This window comes from Acanthaster planci, linkage group LG16, assembly GCF_054643075.1.
Source record: "Acanthaster planci isolate LZ-2023a linkage group LG16, COTS_SCS, whole genome shotgun sequence".
NCBI lineage: Eukaryota > Metazoa > Echinodermata > Asteroidea > Valvatida > Acanthasteridae > Acanthaster > Acanthaster planci.
Window position 1 is genome coordinate 10,732,393 of NC_141792.1, and position 21,557 is coordinate 10,753,949.

At 41.4% G+C, this 21,557-nt stretch overlaps 2 protein-coding genes across 9 annotated transcripts in view; one reads left to right on the forward strand and one right to left on the reverse strand.

Annotated features, from left to right (window-relative positions):
- Positions 1 to 11,595: 11,595 nt before the first annotated feature.
- Positions 11,596 to 17,285, forward strand: LOC110979046 (uncharacterized). Its single transcript, XM_087147536.1, has 2 exons — positions 11,596 to 12,778; positions 13,208 to 17,285. The coding sequence occupies exons 1-2, from the start codon at positions 11,924 to 11,926 to the stop codon at positions 15,056 to 15,058; spliced, it is 2,706 nt and encodes a 901-aa protein (XP_087003662.1). The 5' UTR covers positions 11,596 to 11,923; the 3' UTR covers positions 15,059 to 17,285.
- A 368-nt stretch (positions 17,286 to 17,653) lies between these two features.
- The window catches only part of LOC110979045 (rap1 GTPase-activating protein 1-like), a 124,690-nt gene continuing 120,786 nt past the window's right edge, over positions 17,654 to 21,557 (reverse strand). For all 8 annotated transcript variants that reach the window (XM_087147540.1, XM_087147546.1, XM_087147541.1 and 5 more), the window contains one exon: positions 17,654 to 21,332. In XM_087147540.1, coding sequence (XP_087003666.1) covers positions 21,186 to 21,332 — 147 coding nt within the window. In that variant the 3' untranslated portion in view covers positions 17,654 to 21,185. The remainder of the gene's footprint in view (positions 21,333 to 21,557) is intronic.

Genomic DNA, 21,557 nt, shown 5'->3' on the forward strand with positions numbered 1-21,557 from the left:
CATAAATCTGTTAGTTTATACTTCAGAATGCTTTCACCATTGGCGGGTGAATGACCACAGCATGGCTGTTTCGAGTGCTACACGTTAGTAACTCTCTCCTGCTTTTCCATATTTTGTGTGGGGACTTTTCCAAGATTATTTTTGTCTGCGAGGCACTGTGTGCCTAAAATGAGAATGTCTGATCAGCTTTAGGCTTAGGCCTACAGTGTGCGGAAAAGAAATTTTAGATATTTTGCTCAAAGTAAACTTGAAATTAAGTTCCCGTTTTGTTTTTGGCAGGGATATAAATGGATTTCTTGGCACTTTTTTCTTATCGGAAGACGCCGATCATAGACAGACCAAGCATGCAGAGGAAGGTCTGTGACCAGGGGCGGATCCAGGATTATCCGGGGGAGGGGGGCTGGAATAAACCGTTTAGGGTCGCGGCTGTAAAATTAGGGAGGTTTGGTAACTGAAAGCAGAATTGTTGTTTTCATGCCTTTGTCACATTTATGGGGCCTGGTCCCTCCCTCTTTTTTTTCTTCCCCTACCTCTTTTTCTTCTCTTTTTATTTATTTATTTTTCGGGTGAAAAAACAGGCCGTGCGCCCCCTGGATCCTCCCCGATGACTGGTGATTCATCACTTTAGGTGACGATTCAGCCCTGGGGGAAAAGGGGGAATCCCCGTTTGCTTCACAGGCCTATTTATTTACTTAAGATACGTCGTGGATTGGGCAAAGTCTCATTTTGGAGGGAATAGAGATTATTCTCCGGAAATGTAATTGAACACTGGAAATAATTCGTCGAAAACAATAAAATGACAAAGCCATCGTCACTTCTAAAAGTAATCTTTTAGTAAGAGGAATATATCGGGTTTCTCTCACAGAAAGGGTAGCTGCAATCACTGTTTGTTATTACAAACCTGTAAAATGCACCTTTGTGCCTCAGTAAACCTTATTTTCAACTTTAATTTCCCTATTTCAAATTTTATTTTAATGCCTTTTTGGTTTTTATGCTTATGATCATTTCCATATTCATGACAAAACGTTGATGTTATCTCAGGAAGAAGCCTCACTGTTACATTGGCTTGTACGCAAAAAGCCGTGTGTGTTTGTAGATTTTCTGGACTAAGTTTTCTCGTTTTTGCTGTTTTATTGTTGTTTATGCGCATAGCAATAGGAAACCATCAACTCCTCTCTCAGAAATGCTTTCAGTTAGTAAAATTTGGGTTTACAATTTGAACAGAAATACCTATGGACTAAACCATGTCTTCCGTAGGTGACTTCACAGCAACAGCGCCTTCAGTTGTTCGGGAAAACATGGATAATTTTGAAGGTTTAAGTTAAAAGTGTGCACCACTTTTCAATGCGTTTAACCAAATGTGAGTGTGTAAGAATGTTCATACATTGAAGAAAACCAGTGCTGTAGTCGAGTACTTTCCGAGTACGAACGTTCTCCGCAAAATACTGAACTGGGTAAGAGGGAATAAAGGCAGAGTGCACAGGCATTTGATGGTAAGTGTGCAAAGGTAAGATTACAAAATAAATGTTAAACTTCAGACACTCCCAGTTGTGTAAAATTTAAGTTTTAAGGAGAAAAGTACTCGGAAAGTACTCGGCCGAGTACTTTCCGAATACTTTTGTCCTCAGAAATTAATTTTAATCAAACAGGGATGGTCTGAAGTCATTATGTTGCTTTGTAATCTTACCTTAATTCATATACCATCAAATGCCGATGTACTTCAGCTTTGTTCCCTCCTAACTAGTTAAATATTTGATAGAGAACTTGGTTCTCAAAAAGTACTCGACTACATCACTCAAGAAAAGTAGGCCTACAAATTCAGTTCCTGTTCTGTTTTCAGATATAAATGGACTTCTCGGCACTTTCTATTCTTGGAAGACAACGATCATTGGCAGGGCAAATATGCAGAGGGAGGTCTTAAACTGGTGATTCATCCATTTTTGTGATGATTCAGCCCTGGGGAAAAGGGGGAATCCCCATCTACTTCACTGGCCTACATATATAATTGAGATCTGCGGTGTATGGGGGAAGGTCGGCCTCATTTTGAAAGGGATAGAGACTGTTCTCTGGGAATATAATTGAAAAACTGGAAATAATTCGTCGAAAACAACGAAGTGACAAGCAAAGCTTACTTTGTAATAGCCACTCGTGCATGGATATATTTCATGTGATTTTTCCCTCAGAATTTTACCCTGAAATTGAAGTGACTCTATGCATCGAAGAGCGCAACGTGTTAACTTGCCCAAGGAAAAATGAAACCTTCCAAAAGTCTTTCGATCTTGCCAAGTGATTGACTAAGTTGTCTGGGTTAAATTAAGTTATTGGAGGCGGTAACCAACTCCGGGTGGTCGTGCCCTCTCAGTCTTGTGCTTCATTCTTGCTGCAACTTTCTCCGCCCCGTTCGCGCAAACTCACATTAATCATGTTGATGGTTTGGTCAACAGTCAAATGTCACGCGTTCCTTATGTATCTGACACAAGCGTTCATAACTTAACTTCTTTTTTGTAACATACCAGGTCTACTTTTTTTGTTTAATCACGTCGGGCATTTCCGTTTATGTCACGAAATTACAAGAACCACCAGACTTGTTGATTTACATTGTAATGTATATGTCAACCTAGCTAGAACTGTTTCGAACTGCTTTCATGTTCCCGGAATTTCTAAATATGTCATATTCGTCACCTCCGGGAAATTGGCATCCGCTTGAAAGAAATCAGCTCTCGTGTGTGTGCGCAGTTTACATGTAGTAGCCATGTGAATTCTCTTTTCTTTTCAAATCATTTGAAAGTCGATGGAGGTCCATATTGTTGCCTTCCCTGAAGTCGTGTGATTGAAACAAAACATAAACACTTTACTCAGCAGTAAACATCACAAGTCCACCTGAAACTGCGTGTAGAAATGCTGTTCTCTCTATATTTTTATAATATTTTTGAAAATGTACAATACCCAATTTCAATTTATTTCTGTTTGCCAACCGTCAAATCCCACGATATGCAAACTGCCTAGCGCTCTGGGCTGTGTTTCGTTGTAACCCTTTCTGGCGTTTATTTATTTCCATTTTCATCATTTATGTTCACCGGTTTTGACAATTGTTGAACGTATCACACTGACATTTTGCAGGATGACAAGTTTGGCTGTCGACTTCGAGGGCGCCCTTTCCTACACTCACACATACTCGTACAGATTTCATATCGTGCAAAGGAAAGACTACATGGAAGAAAGTTTGAAAGACGACATAAGGCTTTTTTCAGGGTATGATGTTTGTGACATTACAGTTTACGTCGATTGGTTGTACTGTCATAGTTGCTCCCTTCGCATCCGTCGAACGTTCGGTTTCGCCCGGACTTGATGACAAGTCATTAAATAATTGTATTTTGTCTTTGAAGTTCAGTCGAAATCCATTATCCTAAAGATAAGCAACATATTTTGCCGAGTTCCGACTTAAAAACGGAAAGGTATGACATACGTGTTTGCCTGTATGATCGCAGCAAGTCAGGTGCGGATCGGAGGGATAGGGGTCGAATCCCCCTCCTCTAACCCCCAGACCTGCCCCCCCCAAAAAAAAAGAAAATTTGGGAAAACAATAACATAATAGCTAAGGTAAGTGCAACACTACCATTTAAACAATGTATGTCATGTATAACGTTTCATCCTTTGTCCGCAAAAATGTGACATTAAAAAAATCCCCAGCCTGACCTCCCCTGCAAGCGCTCGCAGATCGCAGTGTTAGATTGCATGGAGAACAAACCCAAACCAATAACCGTACTGGCATAAAGTCTAGGTTCCACCAAGCAACCCTTCCGTCAAGTGCCGGTATATAGAAATTTATCGGATTTTTGCTGATCTTGACAGAATCAGAGTGCACATAACAGTAGAGACCTTTGGGGAGCGGCAGACTGTGTTGTTGGATTCAATTACATCTGCCATGCAAGCATTTTCCACCTCACTCGCCATTTCACATCTGAGGCCTTCTTAATACTGAATTATACGTGGTCCGAAAGAACAGAAAAGAGGTTAGGCAGAGTATTTGTAAAAATCTCCGATTCAGTCGTCTTTGCTGATCTGGCAACTAAAGTGCCTGTCTGACTCTGACGGGAAGGTCGGTTTCCTCGAAAGCCGGACCTTGCTGAACTTGAAAAGTGGCTTATGATTGTAATTGGCGTATAAAAACCGGAAATGGTTAATTACTTGGTAATCAAAGACAAGTGTTTCGCAGGTTTATTTAAATTCAAGACGCTTTAGAAACGCAAAGAAGACGCACAGTGTTCATATAAAGAATCAACAGCGACCAGCAAGAAATTAAAAAGGACTTTTTTTTTCAAAACTGTTCAATTTGTGGAGGTATTTAATTGTGTTTGTTGTGATTAGTCGTGTGCGTGAAAAAGTATTGTATAACATTATCGAGTGACTTCCAAAACCCCGGGACTCCTCTGTTTCTGAAGGTAGTCGTGGCTCTCCGCTCCGGTAAATAAAGTAACAATGTGTAATTCAATACCCTACCAGATGGAATTGTGTCTGGTGATGGTTTGAGATCCACTCTGCATGGGGCCACTCTTGAGACGTCATCGGCTGTAACATGCTGCCATTTCCCTTTTGTAATTATTCATGCAGTTCTGCAGATGGGAATTCAGAAAACCAGCCAGAGATAGTTACGTTTAAATAGCTTTCTGAATGACATTGCCCTGTCTGGAGAGAAATTGCCCTGTCTGGAGAGAAATAGAGTGAACATCGGGTGCACGTGGTATGTGTCAGCATGTTGGGGTTTTCAGATGGAAAATAATGGCTTTTCACATCTACGCAGAAAACACTGTTCGTGTCTTGAGTTGAAGCGAATGTCCTCGCCAGCTTGCCAACTCGAGTATTTTTCGAAACAAAGTAGGCGATGGAAATGGTGGTGGATTTGCATACCCTTAACGTTTAACTTGCAGAAAAGTTTGAGGCGCCAGGGATGCAAGATCTCTGGTCCCCCATTATTGTTTTTGTCATAATATTGCAGACTCATTGGAGTGAAGTTCTGTGAAATATAAAAGGAGTTGTGCTTTTTAAGAAGCATTATGTATTCTTAAAGAATGACAAGTGTGATGGTTCATAAAGGATGCGAAATTTATAATGGCTTCAAAGCACAGACTTTCTCAAGAGAACAAAATCAGCCTACATAATGATGTCATTTCTATTTGGAATGTTCAGCCACCAAAGGTCATGCACCCCCCCACAGATCTACCTTGGCATCGATTCAAGGCCCCACACTCAAGGACACACGGAAACAGGGCTCCGCCAATGGGAACAGTTTGCTCCCCTCCCCCAGCGTTTACGGAGAAACTTGGTCTGGAGGATTGAAAAGGCATGTCTGAGCTCTTGAAAGTGTCATTATTGCCTGAGGAACTCGATCATTTAATCCAGACATCTTTGTCTCAGTGGTGTTGCAGAAAAATGGGCTACGAGGGAGTGAGAGCGCTTGTAATTTCTGTACTTACTCTTGCTTTGCTGAGAGGCACCGGCGTGCGTGGACAGTCAACGGTACGGATTACCACTACTCCGCCTGCTGAAAGGGGTCATCTTGGCAATCTCGAGGAGGGGGACAGAGTCGTTCTGCGGTGCGTGGCCAGAGATCTGCCGACGGGGTACTCGGTCCATTGGCAGCATGGAACCGAAGACCTCGACTCCATATCCAGTGGCCGGGTATCTCTGGAGTCCGCAATCTTACCGAGTCGAGGCGACGCCTCTTTGAACCAAGCACTCACTTTGACCATCTCGCAGGTCGTGGGACAGGACAGGGGTTTGTATCGCTGTGAAATACGGCATCTTCAGCATGTGATTGTCTCTGACGAGGTGACCCTGACAGTGTTTTCTTTTCCACATGAGCCAAGCCCGGTGTGCTCGCCCAGCGAACCTGTGACAGTCTACAGCGGTGATGTCACGACACTGAACTGTAGCACATCCAAAGGATATCCTGCGGTCAACGTTTCCATCTCCTCATCGGGCACAGTGTCACCTGATGAAGAGTGGTCAACAGAGGACACCGAGGACACTATAACAAGAATGTCGACTTTCAAAGCAAGCCCTGCCCACGATGGAGTGAGTTTCAACTGCACCATATCCAGCCGACGCTATCCCAACAAACGTCGAACTTGCACTGTGGGTCCGATCCATGTTGAACAGAGGTACCAGTCAACCGTTCCGCCCCTCCGGACTGATTCTCCAAGTCCCTCGATTCCACTGTCCACAACATCCCCGCGCGGCCCGGAGCTAAGGACTTCCACAGAGCCGCCCCGCGATCCCCATTTCTCGCAGTTCTACACGTTGTTCGCTGGGGGCAGTCTCATCGTCATACTGCTAGTTTTATCCGTACTTTTAAACTTTGTTCTGTGTTGCAGGCGTCCACGGAGGAGCACAAGGGTGCAGGATATCCATTCGAACTGTTGTAAATGTTGTGTTGAAAACGGAAGAACATCGAGTTTCACGCAGGAGACGCTCAGCGGTAATCAGCTTACTACATACCCCTCCTTTACTAGACGCCCCGTCATGACTGATGTATGGATATGACACGAAAACTTAGAAACACGGTCTCTTTCATAAATCCCACCACATCGACGTTCAAATATAATTGTTATCTGTGGTCCCCATCGTGAGGTGCTGTGGTAGTAAGAGTACAGATGTGGTGGGGAATGCATGTGAAGTATAAAACAATTAAGGAAAAAAGTTGTTACTTTGATAGACTTTCAGTGGCATCTTGCGTTGAGCATGATTGGTCGAACCTTTCGCGATTTGTCGCTCCTTTTGCAATACTTGCCGATGATTCTATCCCGTCAGCCAGTTGCCTGTTCTTTCTAATTCACGGATGTGGAACATGGATTGGGGGATTTCACGCGGGATCGACAAGTAGCGCGATCATTTTGATCAATTGACCAACATGGTCAACATAGGGCCTACCTATTCGGATTGCATAATTGAAGAGAGCAATCAGAACGTTGAGAGAAGTCCAATAGGACGAATTGCAGGCTTTTAAGCAAAATCTGGGTGATGAAACTGTATGATAAAAACAAATTTAATTGTAGTTTTAGAAAACTGTTCCCAAACTGACTTGTATCTACTAGCATTTTTATAACCTCGTTTTACAAAGTAGTTTATGGGGACGAAAATTTTGCTTTTGCAATAGACAAACCCCTGGCTGTATATAGAAAGAATTCACGTGTTTCAATTCTTCACTGACATATCTTGAAATATATTTTGTATATTTAGGCTGATGTACATCTGTGAATAATTTATCTTAAAACTATGAAATGTTATGTACAGAATTTTGGAAACACCAAAAACAATTGAAACCTATGAAATATTGACATTGCTGTACAGGTTTGTATGCAAAAGTCATTCGGGATCGTGCGTTGGACAGAAGTTGAATGGACTGAAGCTTTCATCGGTTGGTATTAGTAGAAGTTATTGTGCACTGTTATTTTGTAATTTTACCTTGACGAAATGTTAATAAGATTTGGGTTAAGTGAAATAAAAGAAGTGTCCAAGTTAGATTGTCCGAGTTGTTATGCCTTTTCTTTCTTGCGTTCTATTATGATCAGTTCAACATCGATCCAGAGAGGAAAACGATTTCTTGCGGTTTTGGAAGGTGTCCGTTCATTCTCAGAAAACAAAATCATTTTGTTGATTTCCACGAAGTAGCGTGTGATCTGTTTAGGTTCCGGGACATTATTGCATAGCTCTACCTTACCACAAAACCACTATCTCCCACTCTAGTCACGATATGTCACGTGGGCACTCCTACTCAGCAGAGATAATCCTACGTCAAACGACGTTTTTTTTGGTTGAAAAATGAGTTGGTTACGGGACGATCTTGATAGCACAATCAAGTATAATGAGATGTTACATCATCGCCAGTTGATTTGCATCTGTTGCAGTGCGGTAATCACATCCGCACTTGTAGGTTAACATCCTGCAAGTAACACATAAAAAACAAACGACAACCAAGCAAAGCAAAGCATAACAAGTACTAAATCGCCCGAGATTTATGTACCGACACGTGCATTGCGTGGAGTACGATGTGGAAGGGGGTGGGATGTTGTGTTCTGCACATTTGACGTAGCTTTATCAATGAAAAAACGGGATGAAAGCTTCAACTCATCTTTGTACAAAGAAGGGTTTTTAGGGGGTGGCAAAAGTTTTGAAATTTTCTCCATGTAACCTTTTTAAACGCATAATTATGTTACACACGAAATGTAAAAGAGAAAAAAAAGGCTTTTTTTCTTTTTATTTTAAATTTCTTGGCTCTTTTGGGGCCAGGGATTTGGCCTTGTTGGCCTCCTGTATTCTCCTTTGCTTTGTAGAGACCTGTAAACTTATAACTTTGTGTAATGAACAATTAAAATATCGGTCCTTTGTATCAAAATGGTATTCTATTGATGTGCCAAGTGCCAAAGAGTTCAAGGAAATCCTTCTAATGTGCCGCATGTTGGGCGTGTCAGCCTGCAAAATCGTACGAGGTATCGGATCCCCAAAGTAGGATGATTTCGCGGAAACCTTGGAAATAAATGTTTCCACGGAAGCGACTTTTTGAAATGTGTCTTGAAGCCCTTCCAAAACGAACGCCAGTCAGAGACTGCATGGGGTCAGGCTAGACGGAACACGTCTCGTCTGGTCTTTCTTTCGATGCCAAACCATAAATGTTTCACCACTCGATCAGAAATCACCTTCCATTCACCAGGTGCCATGCGAACGGTCTAACCTCACCTTCCAAGAAAAACAAGTTTCGGAATGTACCAGTGAACAAAAATAACCCCAAAACGTACAGCTCCCTTTCCTCCCAACTATCTGGCTTGGTGCATGGCAACTAATTGTTCATGATTTGCTTTCCCATGCATCTATAATTTTCTTCATAATGTGTCTCCACCATTCGTAATTCCAAAAGAAATCCGTCATTTGGATTGTTACCTCACAGTTTACTCGGCTGTGTGGATTTGGATGCATAAATGTGCTGAGCTTGGATACTTCTTCTTAAATATTGCAAACCACCCTAGTTCCTAGATATGATCTGATATGTACCACGATAAGGACGAAACTACGTTTTTACATTCTTATTCTGTTTCATGTATAGTGTATGGACAGTTTCCAAGTTTTTTAAAAACTTAAACCTTCACGAAGTGATAATAATTTTGCTTTTAGAAATTGTAGAACCGCGGAGGGGCAATCCTTTGACCTCAAGGACACTAAATCTTGAGGCCCAAAGTCTTTACATTTTCTTTATGGTTCTTTTTCACATCATATATGTCAAGTTTTCTGGAAGCGCTGCAAGCTGATAGACCCCCGAGTAAAAGAAAACTTTGAGTCAGTGCGATGGTCGGGATTAAATTTGGGTGAAAACCACATCGCAAAAACTGGGGTATTAAAATTTAACACCCCCTGTGTTATAAGAAGACTACACCAACACTTTTAACTGGTGTTAAAATTTTGTTTTTTGTTTGGTGTTACCTTTAACACCCTTCAGCGTATTGTGTGCAAAGTGAAATCAGCGGTGTTAAAGTAACACTCTATGGTGTGGTCATCTGATAGTACCAAAACGTGTTGACTTTAACACCACAGTTTTTGTAGTGCACCCTGAATGAAGAGACGAAATGGCGCCCTCTTTTTGTCGGAACGGTTGCCCTCCTGGCTTGTCGGGGCGAGAGACTTCAGTATGTTGTTGATTCCTCGAAACAAAGGTCGTGGTTGAGTGAGATTGTTGTTATTACATTCTGTGAGGGATGAGACGATAGCATGTCCTTTTAAGAGAGAATTTTCTTTCCAGGGTACAAGCATTCAAAATGGAAATCGTTGTTATCATAAACTGAAGATGTAAAGTTGGTATCAGTGCGCGCGTTAGACGTCAAGCCAAAACGGAGCGGGGGGTGACTAGGAAGTGTTTTAAGTGTGGTTTAATGTTTTTGCCAATGAAGTGCTTTCCTCATAGGTCGGACTGCTCATTCCTGAAAACGCGTTTGTGGGATTTGACTACTTTAAATTTTACTGATCTAGCAGTCAGTAATATTTCAGCTGAGTGTTGCTGAAAACCAGTCGATCTTACTAGATCTTTCCAGTTGATATTAATTTGTCGAAAAGTTAGTCATGTTATGCTAAGTTTTGTCCAACCACAGTGGTTTTACTTTTGTATGCCTAAATACATTGTTTATGTTTCTTTTTCAAATTCCTGCGTAATTGCTTCTCAGGTCTAATCGAAACTTCGCGTATTTCAAGTAATCCGTCATCATCATTGCAACAACGAGAAAAAATAAAACCAGATACACTTCAAAGACACTCGAATATGAAGTAACCAACGCTTTATCCTCTCCGTTTTCCCTGACAAAGTTATCATGTCAGTCTCCGACTGTTTTGGTAAACAGGGCGCTCGCGCGGTTATTGCCGTCTGAGAGTAAAATTTAAGCTGAGAGCGAAGATAGCGCAGTTCGACTGAGCACTAGTCATGGTTTCTGGACATTTTTCTGCACTGAGACAGCTAAGACAACGAACCGCACCCACTTATAGAACCGCCAACCAAGGAATTTCTTGTAAATTTCTCCCGCGAAGTGTAATTATGTAGAGGACATTGTGAACGTAAATAGGGTCTACTTTCTCCTCATGTGCGTGCACATACGGAAAAGAGTTGGCTACAAAACAAATTTTAGCGATGTGTCAATCACTGTGTGTGATTAGTCAATCTTGTTCAGGGTCTTAGATAAGAAACCCCTTCCTGGAAGTCAGAAGAAATGTATTGAAATTATTATGTGAACTTGATTAATGAAACTGCAAATCAGTACTCAATAACTTCCAGGTGAAACCAGTCAAGTGGCCAATGAGCCCCGAGCTGAACCAAGAGAGGGCGCGATTTTCCTCGCAACAGAGGCTCCTTTGGTCGGAACTGCACTTCGTTGGTTCACAAACGACTATGAAATGCACGCGTTACGGTCCAGTTACTAACATCAAAATGAACAATCCCGACTAAAGTGGCTCTTTTCAACCGAAGAGAGGGTGCTTCCGCTCAAGGCGTATAACCTTGAAACTAAAGTCAGCACTATGACCATATTGGTTTTTCAAAGTGTTTCTAATGTTATGATTGTGCTTACATGGAGTTGACACTAATCGTTTAGACTGTTGTTTTGTGTTCTCACAGTCACGACGCTCTGTCGTGGGAAAAAAATCCTTTCTGTTGTCAAACAGAAACAGATGCATGATCTGAGTGGGTTTTGATTTTGTTTACATTATTTTACGTGTTTCGAGTTATGCCTTGAAAGCTCTTTGTAAAAAATAAACTGACTCCAAAACCCAAATGTACGTAAAACCTGAATGACCGAGCTCGAAGACCGAGGTCCAGTTGGTATTTCTTTACACTCAGGGCATTTATTTTTTCCCCGTAAGGTACATGCGTGAATTCAATTTCCTGTTTAAAAATGTGACTGGCAAAATGTTTGAATGTACCTGTAATTTTTCTCGAAATCGTCGGAGCTCGCTTTATCTAGGTAGTGTATCAATTGCGTATGGTAAGGATCCTTTCCTAGACCTGTATCCCCCCCTCTTTAGGCGCAATGCCCCCTTTAATGACTTGAACCATGGAGAAATGCTTGAACTCATGCAGTCACAAACTTGAGCTTTTATAAGTCTACCTCCTCGGCGGATTATGCTAAGTGCGTCACGGCTGACCCCGTCGTCACCACCTTGCGATCTTCGTTGCAAACTGTCTTGGGAAACGTACGGGGACTCCCCGTAAAAATGTCACTAATGTTGTCATAATATAGAGACAGTGTTTGAGCTCGTGCTGATGAGGGGTAACATGTTGTACTCATCAAGTGATCTTGTTGTAAACATTGGGATTCCCAGTCGATAATAAAATGCGTTATAAAAACCGTCTGTGTCTCCTCCCGTTCGGCTGATTCTATCTTCGAATAACATGGAGTTGTTCCAGTGCAGATCGTTGGCGATTTCCTTGTGCGCTTTCCCTTTCCTCCTGTTGGGATTGTCTGGTGTTGAAATCGAGATTGTTGTAGTGAACGGTATAGATGCAGGATACGGTAACGTGGAAGTTGAGAGAGGCGACAATGTCACGATGAGATGCCAGGTCAGTGGTTTGATGCACGGAGACACCTTCACCTGGCAGTATGACTTGCAAGATTTAACAACGCGTGGTCGGATTGCTGTTACACAAGAACTGTTAAGCACAAGTGATTCGTCCTGGGATGGTGCTCTCGTCTTGACCGTTTCAAACGTTCGTGATGGAGACAGTGGGACATACGTGTGCTCAGTACGGCGACCAGGTGTGGAAACCCCTGAAATCACTGCTAAACAAGCATTTCTCACAGTTTATTTCTTTCCAGGAGATGGGAATCCAACGTGCGAGCCAGGTGGACCAGTGACTATTTATTTCGGCGAAGGAACCACACTGGCTTGCTGGACAGACGAAGGAAATCCTACCGTAGACCTAGTCATCTCTTCTTCAGACCTTGATCCAACCATGATCTGGTCTAAAACTGATACTGGTAATAACATCACAAAACGTGCGTACTGGACTGCTGACGCGTTTCGAGGAGAGTTTGCTTTCAGTTGTGAAATCGCCAGCTCGAGGTATCCGGGCGAACGAAGAAATTGTACCATCGGCCCCATCCGCGTTGAAGAGAGACCACTGCCGACTACACCCCAACCGTATTTCTCACAATCCGTCTCAGAATCTGCCACTCCAGCCTTGGAGTCTTCAACCACTTTTCCTTCGTTAACCCATACCAATGACAGTGTAGCCAACTCATCGGAGGTAAGTCTGACTATAGGTTCTGCCTCAGCCGATAACTCTGTTACATTTACTAGATCTAATAGTCCTGCAGTGATAGTATCACGCCCATCCGTTAAAGACATGTTTACTTTTGGGGGTACACAAAGTGTCGATACCTCAAATGAGCAGAATCTTCCGCAAACAACCAGCCGGTCTGACACAATTATAGGAGTGTCCGATCGCGACCCCTTTACAACATCGGCAAGTGGTGGCTATTCCAAGACTGTATCTCCTGTCTTCATGTTTAATCTGACTACCTTAATGTCAAACCTCAAGTCCACCTCAGTTTTGAATACACCCATCACACCTCCCTCCAATACTGAAACTATCCCAGCTGAAACTTTCCTGACTGCACGGCAAACGGTTCATACCACAACAACAATGTTATCCACTAAATCTTCTCCTATTCAGACACATAGAGCATCCTCGTCACCAACTGAAAAAGTCCCAAATGAACAGAGGACCGCGGAGACTTCGCAAATCGTGCTCCAGTCTGCGACTGGTGCCATCTGGACTGAAGAGGGGGCTGAGCAGGTCACAGCCACTTTGTCTCCCTCTACATCAGAAGTTGTCCCGACTGAAGCAAGGATTGTAAAGACTACAATGAGAGTACCCCCGTCAACAACTGAATTTGTTCCTTCCGAACAAGGGACTGTTGGGACTTCCCCAGGCGTAACCCAATTCAAGACTGAATCTACCCCGACGGGAGAAAGGACGGAGCAGATAACCGCAACTCTGCTTTCCCCTGAGTCAGAATCTGTCCCAATGGATGCACTGAATGTGACGACTATATCAGGATCAACCCTGTCCTCGACTGAAATTGTCCTAACCGAACAAAGTACCGTGAAAACCACGCAGATCGAACTCCCTCTTGTGACGGAAACTATCCCGATAGAACCAAGAACTGAACAGATCACAACAACTCCGCTTTCCTCCACGACAGGACCTACCCAGACTGAAACACACATTGTAAAGACTACGCTAAGGGCGTCCCCGTCTACAATCACTTCAACCGTACTTCCTTCTGGGACTGACGCTCTCTTGATTGAAGAGAGGAATGAGCACATCACCGCAACTCTGCCTTCCTCTGTGTCAGAATATCTCCGGGACGAAGCAGTAACTGTAAAGAAAACACCAGAATCACTCTTGTCCACGACTGAAAGTGTCCCAACTGAACTGAGGACTGTGAGAATTTGGCCAGTCGTACCCCCTTCTGAAACTGAAACTATACGGATTGAACCGAGGACTGAGCAGATCACAGCAACTCTAAGTTCCTCTACGTACGAGCCTCCTCAAACTGAAACGATGACTACATTAAGACCACCTTCAACCACTGAAATGATCCTAACCCAACAGAGAACCGTTAAGTCTACGCAAATCCTGCTCCCTTTAGTAACTGACGCTCTGTCGACTGAAGACAGGACTGAGCAGATGACAGGGACTCTGATGTCCTCTACATCAGAACTTATCCCGACTGAAAGAACTATTGTAGAGACCCCCTCAGGAGAACGCCCGTCAACAAATTTAAATCAAATCGTTCCGAATGAACAGAGGATAACAGAGACTACGGCAATCGTGCTCCATTCTGAGACTGAAGGTATCTCGACTGGACTTAGCACTGGTAAGTCGACGTTACCAGTGCTGCCCACCACTGCTGGTATCACGTCGACTGAAGCGATAACAGTGAAGACCACACAAATCACAGTCCCATCCACAGGTCAAACTTCGACTGAACATGGAGTTAGTACCTTAGGGAACATGCCAACTGTTCACCTCCACACAACTGAAACTATGATCCCAACTGAATCAAAGACTCCTGTCACCGCACCCAGCACACCTGCCTCCTCCACATCTCAGTCAGTCCCAACTGAATCGTGGAATGTGAAGAGTTCAGAAAAAGCAATCTTAACCACTGTCCCGACTGAGCGGAGGACAGAGTTAACCACGTCGTCTCCTCTCCCAGGCGTTTCCACTAGTGATACCTATGAGCCCACAGAGTTAACCCCCACCAAGCCATCGGAAGAGAGCAAACAACCCTCGCCGAACTGGGCTATTGCCTTTGCCGTTACTGCTCCCCCTTCCATTCTTTGCCTGGTCATCGTCGTCAAATTGTTCTTCAAGATTAGGCACATGAAAAGGTTTGAGTGGACCGCGGTGACGGACGCGTTGATGAGCAGGGATCAACAAGAAACGCATAGTGAAATGACGAGTGGCACTGTTAATTGTGCTTCGAATGAGTTTATTCAGTTAGATAAAGTTTAAGCGACTGTAGTTGCTTAAAAGGGAAGGTGATTCCTTCGTGTTGGAACAACTCTGGAAATAAGCTATCAGTTACTGACTTGAGCTAGGGTGATTCTGGGGAGGGAACTGATATTACACTGCACATAATATTGCTATTTGTGTTTTCCTGCTTGAACTTACATTAATGACAAATTGTTGAGGACAAGATTTTGGTTGTTTTACCTAACTTTCATATATGCACCTGTTACCATGATATGCACACACATTGTATGGATTTTAAAGGATTTCAAAATAATGTAGCACAGAAAAATAGCAAATATTGTGTGTTTTTGAATGGTTTTAAAATCTGGAGGCGAGGGTACCTGGGCTGTCCTGTTTATACACTGTACATGCCTAATTTATTGTGTATAGCCACACTTTGCCTTGTAGTCAGAATATATTTCTCATCGTGTTTTTATCGAGAGTATTTTGTTCAATCATAATCATAATCACAGAAAATTGATTTTCTAAAATATGTACGTGATTGCTCAATTCAAGTTGTTTATTTGAGCTTATACAGTTGTGGTGATCTGTGGATTTTTGAGAAAAAAAATTCAGTCATATCTACGCAAATGAAATAGAGATGTTTCTGCTTCAGTAGCCACGGGAAAAGCAAATCTGACGTTTATTTTTGTAATTGCAACACTATTCATGCAGCTTCAAAATGAAAAACGAGTGAGAAAGCAGATTTACCTGTTATTTGTGCTAGCGATGATCGAGGCCCTTCGTACTTACAACTCTTTGTAATAATACGTTCGCTGATACACTTCATGAACTGACTTTAAAAACACAAACAAAAGAACATTTGCATGCTTGGGTTATAGATTTCAATTTTGCTATAACGAAATGAAATTTATAGTCTGACATGTTTTTGTCTATCATGACTAAGGTTAAATAAATGAAAAATGAACATTGAATGGATGCTGTTGAGCATGAACTTTTGAAACGAACTTTGTAAAAAATGAAAATGAAAAATACATTTTACAAAACAATTATCACAATTGCAAGTTTGCTTTTGCTCTATTCTAAACATTAATTTAAGAAAAGCAAATCGATAAGTCTCGTTTGTTTTACATTTTGTTTGACTTGGGTGTCAGAACTGAAGGTTTTGCATATGATGCCTGTCAAAGTGTAATATAATACTTTTTTGTCTTGTTAACCCAATATTCCCATTTGCCATTTTAAATAACTCTTGTCAAAATGTACGTTATTTTGTAAAGAGCGTAACACTGACTTAGCTTGTGAGCTAATTGTGATTGGTGTATTCTGGTCTTGGTAATATGTCGAGCACCTGTTACCAGCTGGTGTAGCTCTATCATGGCAAGGGTACTGTCTCAGAGTTCCTTGGGTCATCCCTTGAACAGGTTGCCATGGCACCGTCTTCACCTAACCTCGTTTCCAGGACGCTAAAGGTACAAAAGCAGCCAGTTGACATTATTTTGCGGATTGGTCTGGAAAATTTGTATACTGTTCATCTTCCCATTCAGTGGTGATGTGTTCGGGAAAACATGCAAGCTTTCAGGTCGTATAAGTGTGTAACTGACATTGTTTTGGCGGAGGCCGTTTGTCCATTATAAAAAAACCCAGTGAGATATGTTAAAAGTAATGTCAAATCTAACCTTTTAGCATAGTGTATAGATCGAATCTGATGTTGAGCACTTTGCAGCTCAAATGTAAATGGCTTATGGGCAGAAAGCCTATACATGGTTCAAAACGCTAGCTTTCCCGTTCTAGTACAATGATCCTTTTGGGTGTGTTAACATGTTGGACTTGTTCGATGAACATTCAGTATGCACAGTGTACTCAGAGGTCGCGGCATGGTTCCTAGTTGCAGTCAGTAAGAATATATAAAAAATACAGACAATCTGTAATAAGACGGTTGTATCTCCTTGTCATTTGAGGCAGTTTAAATACGTCCATAACCATTTTTGTTTTGTTTTTTTGTTTGTTTATGTGGCAGAGTATCTGCCATTTCTGATCTTTTCCCCTAAATACCGCCAGTCAATGTCTGAGAGCGTGCGAAGTGCCCTTTTGCGGAACCCTCACCTGACCTTGGGGTTGTGTTGCCATGGTATGTTGCTATGATGATGGCATAACAAACTACACCTCAAAGTGTGTGAGCTACCACTTTAGTTCTTGTCATGATAATAAAAACAAGATGAATGTTAACCTGCTTTACCCTATCAACCTCAAAGGGAATGTTATCGCAGACACGACCATTGAGGCGATGTATTTTTTTTTAATTGCCACCGAATTCCACAAAATTGCCAGCTTCCCAGTTATTCTCTGTTTTGGTTTGCATTAGAAAGAACAAACTGAGCTCGTATTCATGATGTATCACTCAGATGGAAATCCTAAAAGGAGATTGACGATATTCGTCTAAAAAGTTGCCAATCCTAGTTCATTTTTATCGTGAGAGATTCTCCCTTTCGTGTAAATCAACGCTTTAAGCAACCTCATTCTGAAGACGATTGTTAAGTACCGCTTTCTCTGTGTAGTGCTAATTATGTGTTGCGCTTCAAATAATAACTGATATTTTCAATCATCACTCTTAAAAAAATATTCGTCAACATCATCTACAGTTTCTTTGCTTCATTTATTTTTTTCGGCAATTCTGAAACTTGATTGTTACTATTTCGTTTGCTGTATTACGCAAGATTTTTTAAACTAAAAGTACATCATACATGTACACTTACAAAACACAGCAAATTAGGAACCTGTCTGAAATTAAAAGAAGACAAATAAAATCATCACCAATATAGTAGTGCAAGGGAATCGGATATGTAACGAAATAAATGTTTTCTGCAGAATAATGGGGTCTACTGATCTACTGGAACAGGAACTAAGAACCTTCCCGAGACGATTTAAATAGCTGAGAAAAACATTCTAGGGTAAAACAAAAGGGTAAAATGTGGGATGTTTACAGTTGCGAAAGGTGAAAGAGGAAAAAATGAGACAAATCTAGGGGAAAAAATCTTCTTCGTGTTGTGGATCGCTTTTTGCAGATTTTTCAATAAGCACACCACTCTACTACAAGGAGCATACCACATGTACCATGAAAAAAACGAAGACGTTTCATCAAACAAAACCCAGATTGATTAAATCCGCCTTCCACATAAAGGAATTTTACCCCAGAATTTTCCAGACATATATAATTATTACATCTCAAAATTTCTTAAGGCATGGTCACAGTTAGGACAGGCTTGCTTTACGCGACAATGGTAATAAAAGGTGCAAAATAATCAGTCGGTACATCGATTTATGAAACAAGTATCGTAAAACATCCCTTATTGAGTACTTGCTGAGAAAAGTTCTGAGAAGAGCCACCATTTCTGTATAGCAATTGTCATGGCACTGTCAACATTTTCAATAGAACATTCGTAGTCACAAGGAGACTTTTCTTCAACTCGGTTAAATCCTAGGTACATGTATTAATTTCTTCACTTCACAAGAAAACGTCTTTCATTAAAAAGATAAATTTGCAGTATATTCTAATAACAATCCTTTCAAGCAACTCATTTTTTGTACATTTTGTATTTACACACACAACTCTCCACCTGTCGATATATCCAAGAAATATTTACAAGCCATTTGTTGAAAAAAGCAAATTAAACACCCTGGATTATACATTTATCACACGTACAATGTACTTCAAACCTACTTACATTATGCGTATTGATTCACGCATGAAGAATTTATACTTAACATTCCTTATATAAACAGTTTTTACTTTCCACATTTATTACGCGCATTTTGCATTGTAACGTGTCTTAAAATAGTTCATTTCAATTTACTTTATTTTCTTTTTCACCTCTCATCTGGTTTTGTCTTTCAAAAATAGCGGCATCTGGGTTAAACAGAAGGGGTTTTGCCGATAGAAGTAATGGTGACGGTGGTAAAGATCGTACATGATAACGTCGTCATCACTTGTTTTTACAGGCAAAACACAATAGGAAAATGAACACAAAGAATCTCGAATTGCCATTGCATTCAAGTACTACATTCACCTGAGTGAGGATGTATCATTGGAGTGTCATTTCAACAACTTTCAGAAATCAATCTCTGACCCAACTCAGCTCAAACCGTCATTTTGAGTCTCACAATTTGGCATCCATCGATTTGCCACGTGCAGCTCTCCCTCATGTACATGTATATTCTTAAGGTAACGTGCATGTGTTCCAAAAAAGTACACAATCATTATAAAATATGCGCTTAATTAGATGTACACTTAGAATTTCCAAAACATCACCAGCCAGCGATAAATTTCGGGTAAGTTTATTCACTTCCATAAAACACTTTGCAGAGGTTTTCAGTGGGCAAGGGCTGTCTGGAAATTTCGAAGCAATAAGGGATCAGATACAACTAGTCATAAATTCATTACGTGGGTATTACTACTCACAGGCAAGACAAGCTCATTAAAACAGTGCAACTTTAGGTTTGCATGCAGTACAATAACAGAATTTTTTCATTTCACGATAATCTAAATCTTTCAGATTTTTTGATACTGTTTGCAACGGTAACCCGAAAACACCCCTAAGACAACGAACGGAACGTCCTCAACTCCATTTCGTCTTTAATTAATTTTATGTCTTTATCTTTCAATTGCAGGTGGCAACACAGCATTATTAACCTGACACTTATTGTTAATTCTGGCTCAACCTTGCACCCTTTCTTAACTTAAGAACATAGGTTTAATCAATAACATAAAACTAGTACTTACTTCCTTATTGTAATAAATACAGATATATTACACATTTTCAGCGAATGATTTCATCACTGCATTTTTATACAGGCCCGACAGAGTCAGACTTATTTACAGGAGAGGAAGAGAATGGATATGATTCAATGCAACCAAAAAATCAGTTAAAAATAGTGCTTTTGGACCCCCCCCACCAAGGTAAATACACCTATTGGCAGCTTGGGAATTAACATCAGAATACACCTCTCACGGGAGAAGTTTGTTCAGCCTGTGAGAAAGTTGGAGTCTGTAACTGCTCGTTTTGACCTTCCGTCCACTCCAGCAGGAGCAAGAGAGGGCGTGTTTAACATAACACTGACACTGAGGGTGGACTTCAACTCGGAGCAAATACCACAGAGAAGAAGTTACCCCACAAGGAAATATTTGCTGAATTTGATCAATGAGATCAACCTGCGTTGTGGATGGATGGATTGAATGAGCTGGATATTTGAAAACTAGCTGAAAAGGACGATGCAGCGGAATCACAACTGCCTCGCAGCAGCAAACACACGTCAATGAGACGTGGATTAGCCATCAGCTGCATGTGTAATTGCTTCCTATAGATGCAGTACCACAATGCCAAACTCTTGAGAAAGACATGCATGAGGTCACCATCAGGAGCTTGCTCTGTGAGTTACTCTGTCAGGGGTAAAGGTTTTCTTCACAACAATTCAGTAAACTACTGCTTACAAACAATGCCTTCTAAATTCCGTACTGTACACCAACTGCAAGGACAGAGCAAGATTTTAGTTACAAATCTTTCACGTCAGTACTTCATTTTGAATATTTAAGGTTTAAATTTTGTTGTGTACATAAAAACTCAAGTATTCATTGTACAAACAGTGCTGGATCTCTTTACCCATTCTGTATTTTTTTGGGGTATTCTTACTTGCTCTAGCTGCTTGGTAAAATATCCTCACATTTTGTATAACCAGGCTCAGAGACTTAATTACTCCCTTAGCAAATTTTTAAAGTACTCTTTCTTAATTAATATTCAGATTGTCCAATAGCAGTGTCTCCCCAAAGCTGGTGCTTTGTCAACAGGTTCCTTTCTAATCCTATTCATGTGGGCTGTGCTCAGCATTACACAGACCTCTTTACAGATGCGCATGTAACTTAGCTTCCAGACACCATTTAGCAAGGTCTAGTTCTGCTCATGCCACTCAACTGACCGATCAAAAATTGTTCAAGATCAATTGGGAAGATCTCCTCAAGTGCTTAATATCGGAACAATGCCTGCCTGTCTGGGCTGGAAACTCACTATAGCCCCTGGCTGATGAGACCGACACTCACCAAGCAGACCACAGATGGAGTCTGAGGTGAGCAACTAGGCAGCTGATTGGTAGGGCAATGGCCAACCAGTCGGTGGTTTTAGACACTGGACAAGGCTTCAATGTACTCTGCCTTCTGCATTTCCTTGGCCTCTCGAAGCTTGTGGATCTCCTTCTGCGCAGCTGAGAGTTCCTGCACGTGTCGCATCTCCTTCTCTTTTAACTTCTTGATATCATGTTGCCAGCTCTACATTGAAAAACAGTAGCACAGATCATCAGACATTTCTTCTGGTGACACTCTCGCAACAGTTTGAGAATTGGCAGCACTGTCTCTATGAGCTACATAAATATTGGTACTGATTCAGTGTACGTCCAAGGAGATGGATGAAAAAAGACATCCGCTTCTGACCGGTTCATAGAAGTATGAACAAAGATTTGAATTGAGACTACCCGAAGACAAAAACTACAGAAT

What these genes read in the sequence shown, in the direction of transcription:
- LOC110979046 (XM_087147536.1), top strand. Translation starts at nt 11,924, where the DNA reads ATGGAGTTGTTCCAGTGCAGATCGTTGGCGATTTCCTTGTGCGCTTTC. An exon ending in GTGTAGCCAACTCATCGGAG is followed by an intron (nt 12,779 to 13,207) that starts GTAAGTCTGACT and finishes TCTCCTATTCAG; the next exon opens with ACACATAGAGCATCCTCGTC.